This window comes from Eucalyptus grandis, chromosome 7, assembly GCF_016545825.1.
Source record: "Eucalyptus grandis isolate ANBG69807.140 chromosome 7, ASM1654582v1, whole genome shotgun sequence".
Lineage (NCBI taxonomy): Eukaryota > Viridiplantae > Streptophyta > Magnoliopsida > Myrtales > Myrtaceae > Eucalyptus > Eucalyptus grandis.
This window is the reverse complement of record NC_052618.1, coordinates 1,409,901-1,425,837: the sequence shown is the minus strand read 5'-3', so window position 1 is coordinate 1,425,837 and position 15,937 is coordinate 1,409,901. Positions and strand designations below refer to the sequence as shown.

The window sequence follows — 15,937 nt, the reverse complement described above, 5'->3', positions numbered from 1 at the left end:
TTATTGCGACTCACTATTCATATTAGGTATGACTTGTTTCAAAGTAGATAGATTCTAGGTTCTATTCTGTCAGAGCGGATTCTCAATTTTTGTATTCGAGAACCAAATTGGTGGACCTTGGAATCGGCCTAGTATCAAATTGGCTGGTTCCAAAGTAGACCGGGATTTGGCCACATTTTTTTTTTTTTTCTGTTTCACTTTTATTATTTATTGATTTAAGACCTTTAGACTTTGAAGGAGCAAACTTTAACGAAAATAAAAGTGGACCGACCTGATTATGTAAATAATCGCCAGAAATCCCCACAAAGTTGCCCAGCCTCTTGTGGTCTCTATAATCTGATTAGTCCTGCTCACCCCGCGAAATCAAGACGGAGGCTATGGAAGGACCTGACAGAGAGACTTCTCAGTTCTCTTCCAAAAGGTAACCAGACTTGGCCATGTAGAATTTGAGAATGTTATGTATATTTCCATAATTGATCTTGATTGATTGTAATTGATATTTTATTATTTTCGATAATTATCCTGTAAAGTCTACTTTTTGTTCAATAATATACATTATATTACATCTTTTTCGTCATGACTATTCTCAACTTCAAAGAACAAAAGGACCAGAATCAACGGAAAGATAATCCCTAGCACATTTCAGCAGCTTACAAATGTGCTCCCAATCAGCTTACTCTTGATATATATACAATGTCAAATACCGAGTAATCATAATGCTTCTATAAGGAGAAGAATATATGCAAATCCATCTCCATTCATGCTATTTGCTAAGTAATCTTATTTATGTTGTGTACAACAGTACCCATATTATTTTCTTTCAATTCGAATATGCAAGAGAAAGAAGATTTTTTTATTTGTTATTTTAAGAATCTTTTTTTTTTATTTTTGGTTATTTTATCTCCTTTTCTTACATCTAATAACAAAATAGATCGATATAAGATAATGGGTTATTTTAATATGTCAATCGTTTTTATGGACGCAATAATTAAAATTCATATGGCTAGATAGAGTGCATACATGCTACCTTCATCAGTTCAGTCGACCCTTATGCTTCTCTTCCTCGAGACATTGCCCTTTTATTAGGAAAATGGACAATGCCATGGTGACGGCTCGGTCATTCTTTCACCGGTAACAGGTGCTTTCCTTACCGGAGAATATTCCATGGAACCGGACTACTTTACCTAACCGGTTTTCAAGGGAAAAATAAGAAAGTTTCATCTGCCATTATTTGTTATATTTCGAGCCGGACTACTTCCTTCTTTGGGGTGCGATCATGGGGAGATATTCTCCACCGCAGGCCTTCGATTTACGTTCTGCTCGGGTTTCATGTTCGTCCGTTCAAGGATCCGATTCCGACATCTCTTGCGGTTTCCTTCATTTCCTCAAATTTTTTCATACATGTTTGGTTTTCGGCTGGAATGTTCACGTGTTGTTTGGCTCGCATGTTTTAATAGTAGGATTGTTCATCATCTTTACTCATCATCAGGTACCCCACAACCGGTAGAGGAACTTGAGATATGTTTTGCCGACATCGGTTCCAGTCCGCCTGAATATAGCAGCAGAAAGGTCCTTATGCGCAGGGGTTTAGGACTGACGGAACCTCCGGAGGTCACGCAATGGCGGAGTTTTGCAGAGATTTACTTGATGGAAAATCAGTTGACTAAGTTACCCGAGGATCCTCGGTGTCCTGTACTCTTGGTATTGTTTCTGAATAGAAATTACAAGCTTGGAACTATCAGTCCGTCTTTCTTTGATCACATGCCTGCTCTTGAAATCCTGAATTTATCCAGAACTCGGATCAAGTCCTTGCCAGAGTCTCTGTTCAGGTTAAGCCGCCTGAAAAGACTGTTCTTAAATCACTGTGAGTTATTGATGGCGTTACCTTCAAAAATTGGAGAACTTCAGCAGCTTGAGGTACTTGATCTTGAAGGTACTGAGATCATGGATCTGCCAAAGGAGGTGGCAAAGCTAACAAAGCTCACTTGCTTAGAAGTATCTTTTTGCCGACGCATAAATCAGGGCACAAAATCTGTGAGAGCAAATGCGTTGATTCCTCAAGGCAATATTTCCGCGTTATCTCAGTTAGAAGAATTAAGTATTGATGTAAATCCAGAGGATGAGAGGTGGGAGAGTGTTGTGGAAGCTATTGTTGATGACGTTTGTGGCTTGATAAGTCTGGATACACTTAAATTGTACCTTCCGCGAGTGGAATATCTGAGGAAATTCAAATGGTTTGGTACATACAAGGTGTCTAGATCATTGTCACATTTCAAATTCATTGTTGGCAATCATGATAAACGCATAATGAATCGACTCCTAGTAGATCTTGAGTTTGCACTGGGATAGATCCCTGAAATATGTAAATGGTGTGGGGGTGCCTATAGATATCCAGAAGATGCTTCGGCATGCTTCTGCATTTTTCTTAGACCGCCATACGGATATCACTTAGCTATCTGATTTTGGGATTGAGAACATGGAGCAACTGAAATGCTGCATAATTGGGGAGTGTAATGAGATTTGGGTTATTATTGATGGAACTGACATGTACGATGAAGCTGATAGAAGTGGAATTGTATCAGAAATATTGGAGGATGAAACGAGACTTCTCAAGTCACTTGAATATCTCTATGTATATCGTATGAAGAGTTTGAGTTGCATTTATGAGGGGCCGCTGCATCGAGGATCCTTGTCTCATCTTAAATGCTTGGCCTTAGTCACATGCCCTCGGTTGACTACTCTATTCACACCTGGCCTACTGGAAAATCTTGATAGCTTAGAAGAGCTCAAAGTCAAAGACTGCCGTGTTGTCTCAAGTTTAGTGACGTGTGAAGATACTTCTATTTACGAGAGTACTCACTTCCTCCCCAACATGAAAAGGATATCCCTATTCTCGTTGCCGAACTCATTAGCATTTCCGGTGGCTTACGCGTTGCACCAAACTTGGAACGAATGAGCATTATCGATTGTCCGAATCTCAAGAGTCCATCACCTGATGAAATCTGTTGCAATCATCCGACGGGGACTAAAGGTAAGAGTAATTATCAGCGAAGAGCATTGTTCTGTTGAGATGATGCCTGTCTTTTTCTTTCCCTTTCATTTTATGCATTTGATTGAACAAGTTAAAAGCTGCAGGGGAAGAGAAAATTGGAAAGTTAACATTTATCTGAATGAAATCTGATCTCCTTTCAAATCGGATATCTGATATCACCCTTGAAATGTTTATGAATGAGGCGGCGACAGCTAACTATACAATATTCTGGCCATTCTAATGTTAGCTTCAGAACTATGACTGCTTCTGATGCATGTATTTTCAGTGTACAAAACCAAATATCGGCACAGCATTAGTGTGCAGTGATTTGGATTGCTAGTCTATTTTTGCTGCTGTAAACGGGCTTCAAGCTTGTAGATTGACGAAATACTAGCTGGCTTATTTACTATTTTTTGGTAGGAGAATTTCTTTATTAGAGTGCCGAGGGAGTTATTATCAATGTCAATTGTGAATAGATAATCTAAATTCCTGTTTTACATTCTGTGGAACTACTGTACTTTTTATCTGGTGATATGAAGATCTTATTTCATGATATTCTGCTTGTGTTTGTTGGAGGTACTATACCGGAAAAAAAGGAAAGGAACATACTTTTTATTTATTTTTGGTCTTGTGAAAGAATGAACTTGAAATTAATGTTTGGTTTATGTTACAAAGTCCAACCAAAGGTTTAAGTTATAAGGCAAGAAAGAGAGATTACGTGTATATAAAATTTTCAAATTGTGTTACTGTTTGCATTGCAATAATCGTGGATGCGGGCATATCAACCTCATTGGACGTGAAATCACCACAATAGGGCCAACAATGCCCCATATTGTTATAAATTCCATTCTTGCCGACTGCTATTTGCCGCTACTTAAGACGAAGGTTATCATAAGCTCTGTAAAAAAATGATGTTCAACACTTTAATACTCCCTCTCATATGCAACCCCGGAAAAATTAAATGATGAATGCACTTTAGGAATAAGATAGGAAAATAACCCACTTGAAATGAAATGTTAAATGGGGCATGGAAAATCGAGAGTTTATGCTCTAGTACCAAATTAAAAGTCCAATGTGAAAGTTTAAGTATTGAGTGGATGCAGACTATAGGACCCTTATAAGCCCCAAAAGAAGCAAAGTGGGATATATTACTATTATATGTAGCTTGTTATAGTGGACTTATAGTCTAACTCTGGTTTTGCGTTTTGACGGCTCATGCATTTGCCCCACTAACACTTGTCAAGCTGGAGTTGATTGCCAGTGTCCTTAGGAGTGCTCTTTGTTCCCAGAGTTTTATTTGGCTATATTGGTATGGAAGTGACTAACAATTATTGTGTGTTGTAGATTATCTAGCAAAGGGTGATGATAGCGATGCTTCTCATAGGAAGACATAAGTTTGTGACAGATCTAGAGTAGGTTGAGGGCGTGATATCACAAGAATGAGCAAAGTACGTCAGAGATTGGTTGCATAGAATTATTTTAGTCTATATCAAGAGATATTGCTGCTTAATCTTTTCCATCGCTTTGATTGCAAGTTGAATATGTTGTCATAGTTTTCTGTTGTCAACCACAAATATCCACGTAGGTGGCTACATACCCTCCTCTATTTGGGACTGAATAATTACTTCAATTGGAAAAGTAACAGGTGCTACGCCGACTGGCAGATTAGTTGATTCATCTTTTAATTCCTGTTTAGATGAAGTGGCTTGGTGCTTATTGTTCCCCTATGTGACCCAAATCGATGGTCACTTGTTTCGTCTGATATGCTAATTTCGTATTTGAGCAGCACAAAGTATTCCAAATGATGCAAGCAGAGAGCAGCCTGCTCCTACTGTGGTTTCGTCTACAACCACTGTTAATGCAGACCGTTCAACTTCTAAACTCAAAAGGGAACCTAAAGTTGCTTCTTGGCTGCGGAAATTCAAATTTAAAGATCTTAAGTTAGCTGCTAGAAACTTTAGTGCTGCAAGTCTTCTTGGTAAAGGTGGTTTTGGCTCTGTACGTGGATTTACGAATGAGAAATTAGTAGTCGCTCCTCAGCTGCGGAAATTCTCATTAAAGGATCTTAAGTTAGCTACAAGAAACTTTAGTCCCGAGGGTCTGCTTGGTCAAGGCGGTTTTGGCCGAGTCTTTAAGGGTTGGATTGAAGAAAATGGGACTGCTCCTGCCAGCCCTGGCACTGGGTTGATTGTTGCTGTTAAGATTTTCGAGCTAAGTGGGCAGCTGGCTTACGAACGATGGCTGGTAATATTTCATGTGATGATATTTTCTTTCTGGATTAGTATGACTTTTGAACTCTTGCACTTTCCACGTGCCAGGCTGAAGTGAGTATTCTTGGTCATCTAGTGCATCCAAATTTGGTAAAGTTAATTGGATATTGCGTGGAAGGGAACCAAAGGCTTCTTATATATGAGTATATGCAACGAGGAGCTTGAAAGATCACCTCTTTGAAAGTATGCGCACTTGTCCTTTAACATGTGCTTGGTGCCCTTAATGACATGTCCTACATTATGTTCGTACTATATAAGTACTCACGGTAAAACGACCCACCTATATGGATATGGAAGTCATGTCTCCCACGAAAACTATTTGATTGCTACTAGAATCTGGATAATAATTTTAAGGAGGAAAAAATGTCACTTGTCCTTATTATGGACGTCTTTCCAGAAGATTGTAGGGTTCAGAACCATAATTTCCTAAATAATTTACAATGCTCATACTCTGTTGAATGTTCTTCTGCCTGAATTTTTTTTATATATGTAAATTGCTTTTTTGATGTGCCACCGACCAAAAGGATGCAATACCAGAGACTTTCAATGTTATCATATACTCAGAGGACATTATAGTTCGATGCCAGGGAAAAAGAAAAAGAAATAGCGGAAGATCATGTGATATGGTCATGAAATGTCACTTTCTAGCAGCTTCGTCCGTGTGTGATTTTAGTAACGTTTTATCATCTTTGTCTCTCAGTAGTACATCTTAGGGAATCTTGAGGCTTAATTCTCTCTAACTTGGTCATTTAGGTGCAAGAACACTAGAGTTGTATCGTATTGAGGATCAAACTTAGTACAAGGCTTGCAAGTATGCTAGTAATGATATTTAATGGAAGGGACATGCCTGCCAATTGAACAACTCTCGAAAGATACTAAATGTTTTTAATAGTAGGGCATATTCCTTTGCATAAGCATTATTTTCATTTTCATGAGAAAAGAAAGGGAATCCTGCTGTAGTTTCTACCATATTCTTGTCCTGCCTACTAATTCTCAGCAGTTATTTTTCAAAAGTTGGTATCAGTTTTAACCAAAGTATCTTTGACTATGGTGACTTCAGAAAGGCAATATTGATTTATCTGTGATGACAAATATTTTATTAGTTAATTCTTGTGTTCTTTTGTGGGCTGTGTAGCGGAATTGCCTCTCACTTGGCGTAACAAGACGAAAATAGCGCTGCAAGCTGCAGAGATTCTTGCTTTTCTTCATGGGAAGGCAGAACCGCCAGTGATATTTCGTAATTTTAAACCTTCCAAGATCCTATTAGATGATGTAGGTAGCAAAAGCTGGGGTGACATTCCTTTTTCCTTTTTAATCACGATGTTTGACTTTTCCATTACTCGTCTTTTTTAGGACTACAATGTCAAGCTTACTGGTTTTGGACTTGCAACTGTTCTCGAGGGAGATGACTCTCACTCCGGCACTGTCGTAGGAACACTTGGCTATATTGACCCGGAATACTTAATGCGTGGTATGTGTATGTTTCTACGAGCAATTTGTGGATGAGAGATGTCCAAATAACCTGCACAAAAGTGGTTGAGTAAGATTTTGACATGTCAAATTATCCTGTGGCATAGAAAAGGAGAGAACAGCCCCAATCTACACACCTCATTCACAACATGTGCACCAATTTTGACAAAGAACTGAATTGAATTAGGTAGATATCAATCGTGACCAAAGACAAGAAAATTAGAGGGACGGTCATATACCGATATAACCTAATTTTCTCTTTGTGCATCCTGTCTCTGCTCTGTCCTCATATGTTGTCATGATTTGCAGGAATGGTATGTGTTGGAGTAATTAAATATTAAACCATATTTTCATCTAACAGCTTAAATTTTTTGAATAGTTGGTAGTAGTCTACCAAAATCTCATATGGTATCAGAGTTAGAGGTCCTGAGGTCAAATCTTTCCATACCTTATTTGTCTCTTTAATTAAATATGTCAACACTTAGTACTAGACAAAGAGGTCAGAGTTAGAAGTCCTAAGTTCAAACATTTCCATACCTCATTTGTCTTTTTAATTAAATATGTTCACACTTAGTACTAGACAAAGAGATTCGGATTAAGTGTGAGGGGGAGTGTTTCCAAATGATGTTATTCCCTTACTTTCAGTCCTTGGGGTATCTTATCATTGGATGGATTATATTGCATATTTCTTGCTTGAACTTCTGGAACATTACGCGCAGCGTACCTTGTGGAATGACTGATCGGTGCTCAGTACTTGCAGTCCTTTTCTTCGTCGGAGGCATCTCTCAACTGTTGTTTCCTCTGAGAATAATGTCTGGTGTCTTTCTCATATTTTTTTGTCCAGGAGGAACCTGTAAAATTTGCTGGACCCTCACGAGTCAGTTTTCCTAGGTGATCTAGATTTATTCAGCCTTTGGGAATGATAAAGGCTGATTACAAGTATATGAAAATTGGATCTTGAGGGTGCATATTAGGCGAATTCGTAATCCACGTTAATCGTGCAATGCTGGCAAGTGAAATATATATATATATATATATATATTGTCTTTGGTTTTATTATTCTTTTTTATTAACGACCGAAAGTCCACTATACCATTCGAACACCTGATTGATCCCCATCAGGTATGGTGCTTTTTGATAGGATGCACAACCAGTAATTACGGAAACTGATTCATAATTAAAGTTCTTTCCCTGTAAGTTTTTATATGCTTCAACGCTACATGTCTGAAGGGTTCCTAGTTCATAACGGAGAATCTAGGTTTCTTAGAGTAGCCGGTTAATGTGGTAGTCGTCCGTCCTACAAGCAATAGATAATTACTTAAAAACGTAAATCCATACCAGGTATTATTTGTTTCTTTGTTTTATGTGCTTTAGGGCTACATGCGGTAGATCGTGATTTGTGTTTATTCTCATTATAATTTCCTATTTATCATTTAGGAGTAGCAAAATTTAACTTTAAAACTAAAAGGTCAATTGATTTGGAAAATATTTTCCTAAAAATGATCGTTTGTATTTTTGAAGTAACTAGTCAATGAAAAACCGTTTGACCTTATTGGTCGTGGACGTTTGTACTTTCGGTCACATAGGGAAGATGAAAGAATTTTGCCCGAATTGATGGATCCAAGGCTCACAAGTGAGTACTCAGAAAAAGGTGCCCAGATTGCTTTGTAGTTGGCTGCTGGCTGCCTTGAACTAGATCCGTTCTCGTCCCTGGATGAGTGAAGTTGTCAAAGTTTTGAAGACTATCCAATATCTTCCATACATGCCAAGTACATCAGATATTGAGGACAAGACAGGGAAGCGCTAGCCGTGGAATGGCATCCAAACTCAAATCATGGTGAATTCAAGGAATGCAGCTCCTTCATTTCCGGATGGGACCAACACATATCCATGCCACCACACCACCAATCTTTGGAAGCCAATGATAAACTGCGGCAATGTGCCTATAAATAGTCGGCATTCAACCCCATTTTTCTCTTTTTCTCCTCTTTCCTTTTTTGGTGCCGGAGTTTTGGCTTCCATATAAATATTCACTCCTAATTATTGAAATGTCAATAGAGAAAATATAGTATGAGTTATGCTACGTTTATAAAGTCATCCATTGAGAAGTGGTGAGGTGAAGCCCGAAATTGAGACTTGGGCATTGGTACCTTATCTCTCCTCTACAGTGTTTTAATGATAATGATTACCTTTGATTGTATCTATTTGACGTACCTCTTCCTGCGAAATTTATTATGTATGGAGCTTTTCCACGTTGTGGCATGTCTTTGACACATGTTCTCATTCTCAATAATCATCTCGTTGTATTTCTGTTTCTCACAAAACTGGGGTGCTTGCTCGTTTGAATTGCTAATTCGCTTGCTATGTAAAAATACACGGTTCTTCTCATTCAGACTTCAGCTACAATAAATTGCTGGAAATTCTTTTGGGCCAGCATTTCTTGTTGAAACCGGTATTTGAGAATTCAATGTAGGCAATCTTTTATTTTATTTTTATTTTATTTTTATTTGGGCCTATGCGGCCCAACCCAAAAATTGTCAGAGGCTGCGAGACCGGCCCAAGTAGGTGACGGCCCCGTTAACCACGCCTAGGACAGAGGTTGAAATGCTGGTGCCATGGCGCCTCCAAGCTTTTTTCTTTGATTTTTATTTTCATATTATTCTATTCTTTCTGAGATATTCTATTTTTTTTTTTTTGTTTATTTTTCCCATTAATAAATATAAAGTGTATTATTTTCTATAATTTCTTTTTCTTTTCCTTTTTGTTCTCTTTTCCTTTAAATCTAATCAAAGATATTCTTACTTTTTTCAGGTAATAATACCTTTTCCTTTTGTATTTTGCAATCAATCTATTCATATAGTTGAACTTGATTAAATTCAATTACATATTAATTCACGTTAATTATTCCTAACCTACTTATCACCTTGAAAACAAATTTAGGGCACAGAATCGATGATGCTTTTATACAAGAGGATGTGCATTATCTCATTAATTTTAATATCAGTAAAACCTCAACAAAGACATTTTTGTACTGAGGAAGAATAACGAAGCTCCCATAATTATTATTGTGTTACCAAAAAAAAAAAAACTTTTTTTCCCACGACATCGCCCAGGTTTCTTTTCTCCGCACTCCCTCGATTGCTGCCTTTGCCACATATCCATCCACTCTTTCACTTTGGCCTCCCCACAATCCGAGGTACTCTATTCGTTCCTGCATTTCTAGGGTTATGAGTTTCACTTTTGCGTGTGTGCTTGTCATGTGCTTTCATGCCCGAAAGCGTTTCGATCTATTGATTTCTTCCGTTGGCAATTTTTAGTTGTAGGGCCACTGCTGCCGTGGACATCAATTTTTTGGGGGCGGTGTGGCATCGGCGGGAAATGAACTCGGCTTCAACGCAATGCTTTCGGAAGAGGTGTTTTCCATCTCCTGTCAGTCAACAATGTTTTAAATGATTGCTTTGCTCACCCATGCTGATAGTGGGCACATGATGAAATTAATACATTGGATTGGACTTGTATTTTCTGAGAGGATATTAGCTTTTGCTTTGGGTGTTTGATGAATAAGTAATTTTTTTATTTTTTTTTTGGTAACCGAGGATCCGCCTGAGCCCCTTTTGCTTATGCTATTCGGAGACACAAGGTCCTCCAGCACCCGGTGGCACCTTTAGACTTTAACGGCGATTATACCTTGAGGGAGACTAGCATGTTAGTAATTGCGGGTTTTGAACTCTCGACTTTGGCGATGAATGAGAGACTTTCAACCAACGCAGCTGCCTAACGGTGGGTTAGTAATTTTTTTATTTTTGTGAGTCACTAATTCCACTTTTCATCATCGTTTGGATGTTGATTATGATGGTAGTTTGTCTTTTCATTGTGTTTATGTAACTATTACCTTTATTGATCGTTCCGGGACGCCCATGGAGACTCGGGGGCCTACTAGCTTGTTGACGACAAGGCCGCAAGCGGTTCATTTTCTTCTTGAACATACATTGGCTCTCTAAATTTGCACACAAAGTGTTCGTTTTCATGTTTAGTTGAAATACAATATATTTTTCTTGGCAGAATTCGATGTGTGTGTGTGTGTGTGTGTGTGTGTGTGTGTGTGTGTGTGTGTGTGTGAGAGAGAGAGAGATAGAGATGGATACTAAGTGTGGAATTGTAAGGTGAAATTGAGAGAGACGTAAATTTACTACACCAGCTAATTGTCACTATGCAATACGTGCCGAGAAAGGATAAGTAGGCCATGGAATTTGACGCAAATTATTGAGAAAGGATTAAATTTTTAGTTTGTTGAGTAAAGCATGCATCCAAAAAAATGTTTTGTTACAACACATGCACATTGTTATAGTTCTTTCTAGGTTTTTATATTTATTTATTTATGTACATCTTCTTATTTTGTTATTTTACTTTTAAATTTGATACAAAATTTTATCTAAATAACACATTCACATAAGAGCTTAAAGTGGGCCAAGTTGATGGATATGGACTTCCACAGGTTGATAATATAAATGTATGAGTAGAGCATGGGTCAAGTATGGGCTACTAAATTTGCTTTGTATGAAAATGAGTGAATTTAGATCAGAAATTTTAGTTCGACCTGATCCATTTGTTTGACTTGTTTACCCCATGTCCTATATCTGCAGCGCAAATACCACATATTATCTAGTATTTTTCATACCCAATTCTTCACCGAAAAATTAGGGATGATCGGAGAAACGAGAAGCATATGCAAATTCTACACAAATTCCCTCTCGGGTAAATGAACCACAAATGAAAATCCCCGAACATAAACGTAACAACGGAACTTTTTGCCATTTATTGCCCAAGGGAAAATGTCACAAATGATCCCTGAACTTTCATCTAATGTTCTATTTCATCCATGAATTTTCGATTTGCTCAATTTGGTCCATGAACTACCACTTAATGTGCAGTCTCGTCCCTAAAATTTTAATTTGTTCAATTTGGTCTATGAATTATTGATAAATGTCCGATCTAGTCCCGACTATTTGAAAATTGACCAATTTTGTCTTTCCATTAGTTAAAGTTAACGAAATTGGCTTCCATGGCTTTTTAGTCTCTTAAATATAAAATAAAAAAGGACATGTGGAATATTCACATGGGAACTCCCTTGAAAACAAGTCAAATTGTGGCCACCGTCCAAAAAAAAGATACATAACCACTTATTTTCTCTGCTTTTGTGATTAATGCTCTCATCTCTAGCTGACCCCTAATTTGTTTTCCTTTTTAAAGATATATATTGACTCATAATTCTAGTAATCCAACTTAGTTCCACGTCATCAATTAATGCTTCACGTCATCACTTAACGGTTTGAACAAACGAAAGGACTAAATGGAACATTTGTTAATAGTTTAGGGACCAAATTGAGCAAATCGAAAGCTCAGGGACAAAATTGGTCAATTTTCAAATAGTCGGGGACTAGATTGGACATTTATCGATAATTCAGGGACCAAATTGAACAAATTAAAAGTCTAGGGACGAGATTGCACATTAAGTGGAAGTTTAGGAATTGTTTGTGACATTTTCCCATTGCCCAACAACGAACTTGTCAAGCCCCTTGCAAAGCTCCTTCAGCATAAATATCTACAACTTTGCCGTTTCACTGCAACCTTTTTCACTCTTCGCACAGTGTCTATGACTAGGGAGTACTGATTACACATGCCGGTTCTAAACACTTAGTCTTTTGCCATTTATTGCCCAACAATGAACTTGTCGAGCGCCTTGCAAACCTCCTTCGGCATCAGCAACGGCAACTCTGCCATTTCACCGGAACCTTTGCTCTTCACACACGATGCATCTCAATGCCTCTCCATGTCCCTAGCAAAGACCTGGCTAATCTTGATGGAGCTTCCCCTACAATCATTCCAGCTTGAAAGGCCTGAAGTAGAAGGCCGTCCGGTAGCAAGGGCAGAGGTTGAGGGCTAGGTAAACGTCGGGCTCTCAGCCGGTAATGGAGGGGGGCGGTTGGAGAAGAGGAGGATTTGCTTCAAGCACTAGGGACAGTTCACGTCTGCCCCAATGCGGTCATACTCGGTCCCGTCCCACTTGTGGCGCCAGTGGTCACAGCTGGATGAGGAGGCACTGATCGTGGAGGAATTCAGCAAGAAGGAAGGTTTGCTGATGGAGGTGGCGGCAGCGAAGAGGCGTTTGAGGGCAGCTAGGCAGCGACAGAGGACGGATGCCAAGCATGGCTCTCTTAGGGTGCCGCCACCGAAGGGACTCAATTTTAAGTGGGAGGTGTTGGTGGATGGCCGCGTCACACCTCCAACAAAAGATGATTAAGTGTTAATTGGATTTTCTTTAAAATTCCCCACATTTTAAGCCTTTAAATGAATAGCCTTTTTATTTTTAATATTTTTTTTACGCATTGTGTAAATATGAAGGACAAAATTTATCTTATTTTCATGATTTATTGGACTTTCTCGGACAAATTGATAAATCATGAATGACCAATCTAAAATTCATAGTAGAACTTACCATCATGTCTGACATTGCCCTTATATCTTTTATATAGAAAAATGAAATCTGGTTTCGCCTCTCTTTTACTAAACTTTCGGAATTATGCTCGAATAAAATTAAGATCTTAAGGGAAGGAAGATGATGTTTCCACACGCACGCTTTCATTTACTTTTTCTCAAAGAAAAATGCTTGCAAGACAAGAATTTTGTGATGACAATGTTGATGTGGCACTTACCCTGTAAGCCTTATAATACTTGGAGACCAAATTGATGTCAGATGCAGTGAAGGTTTTCGTTCCTTAAATGGGATCCAAGGGGCGTTAAGATTCCATGACTTCTCCGGAGTTCTCAACGGCCCTATTGCATATAAATTTCACAAATCATCCGGCTAGTTGATAGGACAGATAAAGTCAAACACACAAATATCACCAATGCAAAAGCAGGAATGGAAAAGAAAATCCGATTACCTCTTGAGCAGCAAGGGGCTCTAAAGTTGACAACATACTCCAGCAACACGTAAATGTTCTTATGGGTGCTCCAAACTATGTATCTTCTTGGAGATTATAAGTCGTCGACGCTCGAATCATACTATTCCAAACTAGAATGAGACTGTTTTGAGCCATGACTAACAAGCTCTGATTTCCCCAGTGTGACACGGCAAATCAACAAATGTCGTACGCCATCTTTATCTATGGGAGCAGTCATAGTACCGCCAAAGCAATATAAAGAAAATATTTAAGGCCAATATCATCACATGCACATTTGTTAATGTAAGTCAAGAAACATTATGCTCACGAAACATACTCGATTTATCAAATTTCACCGATCATCATACTCAATCTATCGGATCTAACCAATCATAGCATAAAAGGGAAATACAATAACGCTCTAAATAAGACTTTCCAAACAATATCTATCCCATCATTTGTGCAATTAATAGTGGCAGATTTAACGCTGCCAAGGCATCACCGAGAAACCATCTAAGGCCAATATCATCTTACGCACAACATTCTAACACGAGTCCAACAACATGATCGTGAAATATACTAGTTCTATTAGATATAACTGATCATATGTGACAAAGGAAATCTAGTAACATGCTATATTAACATATCTTCATCATCGTACCACTTTATAAAAAGTATGTTAAAAGGGAACTCACGTACATTTCGAGAGAGGATGATCAAGAGGAGCATAATAAACTCCACAACCATAGAAGCCATTGTTCTCAGGCTTGTCACTGTAATCAAAGCCATAGGAGAAGATCTTGGGGACTTCCTCGTTCGAGGTCGCATACCATGTGCACCTCGCGTTGGCGGTGTCAATGCCGCCTTTCTTCTGCACTGCCTCTGAGTGAAGTTGAAAAGCTTGGGTCTGCGTTTTCGCCGAGAAACTGGAGTAGGATTGCCACCACGGTAACTTGCGCCCCAAGCCCGACTAGACGTGAGGCGAGTCTCTCCTCGATATAGGAGTGGACCTTGTCTCCTTCGTTGAGTTCCATCAGCTCGATGCCAGTGAATAGCAAAGAATCAGTTCCAGATTGATCAGCACAGACAATGCTCAGGCAATTGGAGGTGGACGAATCCAGAACCTGATTGTCCATCGCATCGTTCAGATCTGGACGGTTGACATCGATTGCCAAATGGTTGAATTCATCACTCAAATATTGGGTACACTTGTGATTGACAACTCAGCAAAATAATAGTCTATTTGTTGATTGACAGATGTCCCACGGGACCCGCTCTATTAGGATTCTCACAAATCTTTCTCACATGCCATCCTTCCTCTTTCTTCTTCCGTCGTCTCTTCCCTTCAGAGAGAGAGGCCGAGATCTCAGCGTTTATGGAAGTTGATCTTTCCTTCATCTATCTCTGATTCGGTCGACCGGCCGGCGATGCAGTAGTCGACGTGGGGAGGAACGCCGTGGCTTGCTAGAGGTCGAGCGTCTCGCCAGGGAGCTTGTCGGGCTTGGCATCGTTGAGGCTCAGCTCGTCAGCAAGGTCCTGGGTGAGGATGGTCTGGGTGATGGCCATGCCGATGTTCCTGACCTCCATGACGGCGATCTTGGTGTGGTGCTTGGAGGGCGACGGCTGAGCTTTTCATTTCACCATCCCAAATCCACCATGATTGCACTAAGGGCTCCGCCGTTGACGGGGAGAGGGGCAGCCAAGGCCGATAACTGGTCACCTAGGACCTTCCCCGAGGGCAAAGCGCAAGTCGAGAGGGGAGCAAGTACTAATTTAACATGTCTAAATGCTCTTTCTTAAATGAGAATATTTCAATTACTTTTTATGATTGATAAGTACATGACTACATTGTAATTTCAAGTACCAATTTTTTTTCCTCTCTTTTTTGACCAGATTTCAAGCAGTGAATTTGGATTTTGGTAAAATCACTCTGAAGCTTTCATACGCCTATCTTTTGAAAGGTCAAAGTCTAATATGATTTCACTAGAAGGACTTTGGAAGTCAAAATTAATTTTGAAAATTTTATCAACCTCATAATTTTCCTATAAGAATAAAAATCGTTATTGAGATAATTGATTTAAATATTACACAATCCGGCCCAAAGTGGGCTTTTGTAGGCTTTACGTTTGAATTTCATATCCAAGTGTTCTATTGCTTCATGCCATCGGCATTTACCTTCTAATTGTGATTACACCTCATGGGTGGAATCTTCGACCTTGTTT

General features: G+C 39.0%; 1 protein-coding gene and 1 pseudogene across 2 annotated transcripts; both read left to right on the top strand.

Annotated features, from left to right (window-relative positions):
• Window positions 1–227: 227 nt before the first annotated feature.
• Window positions 228–2,893, top strand: LOC108955026 (disease resistance protein At4g27190-like). 2 transcript variants are annotated; one of them, XM_018859721.2, is made up of 2 exons: window positions 228–421; window positions 1,490–2,893. In XM_018859721.2, the coding sequence occupies exon 2, from the start codon at window positions 1,576–1,578 to the stop codon at window positions 2,347–2,349; it is 774 nt and encodes a 257-aa protein (XP_018715266.2). In that variant the 5' UTR covers window positions 228–421; window positions 1,490–1,575; the 3' UTR covers window positions 2,350–2,893. The 2 variants fall into 2 exon arrangements, with proteins under 2 accessions (XP_018715266.2, XP_039174274.1); XM_039318340.1 differs by lacking the exon at window positions 228–421 and adding an exon at window positions 1,257–1,370.
• A 1,920-nt stretch (window positions 2,894–4,813) lies between these two features.
• On the top strand, window positions 4,814–8,461 carry LOC104417893 (annotated as a pseudogene).
• Window positions 8,462–15,937: the final 7,476 nt, after the last annotated feature.

What these genes read in the sequence shown, in the direction of transcription:
- LOC108955026 (XM_039318340.1), top strand. Translation starts at nt 1,277, where the DNA reads ATGGGGAGATATTCTCCACCGCAGGCCTTCGATTTACGTTCTGCTCGG. An exon ending in CGATTCCGACATCTCTTGCG is followed by an intron (nt 1,371 to 1,489) that starts GTTTCCTTCATT and finishes ACTCATCATCAG; the next exon opens with GTACCCCACAACCGGTAGAG.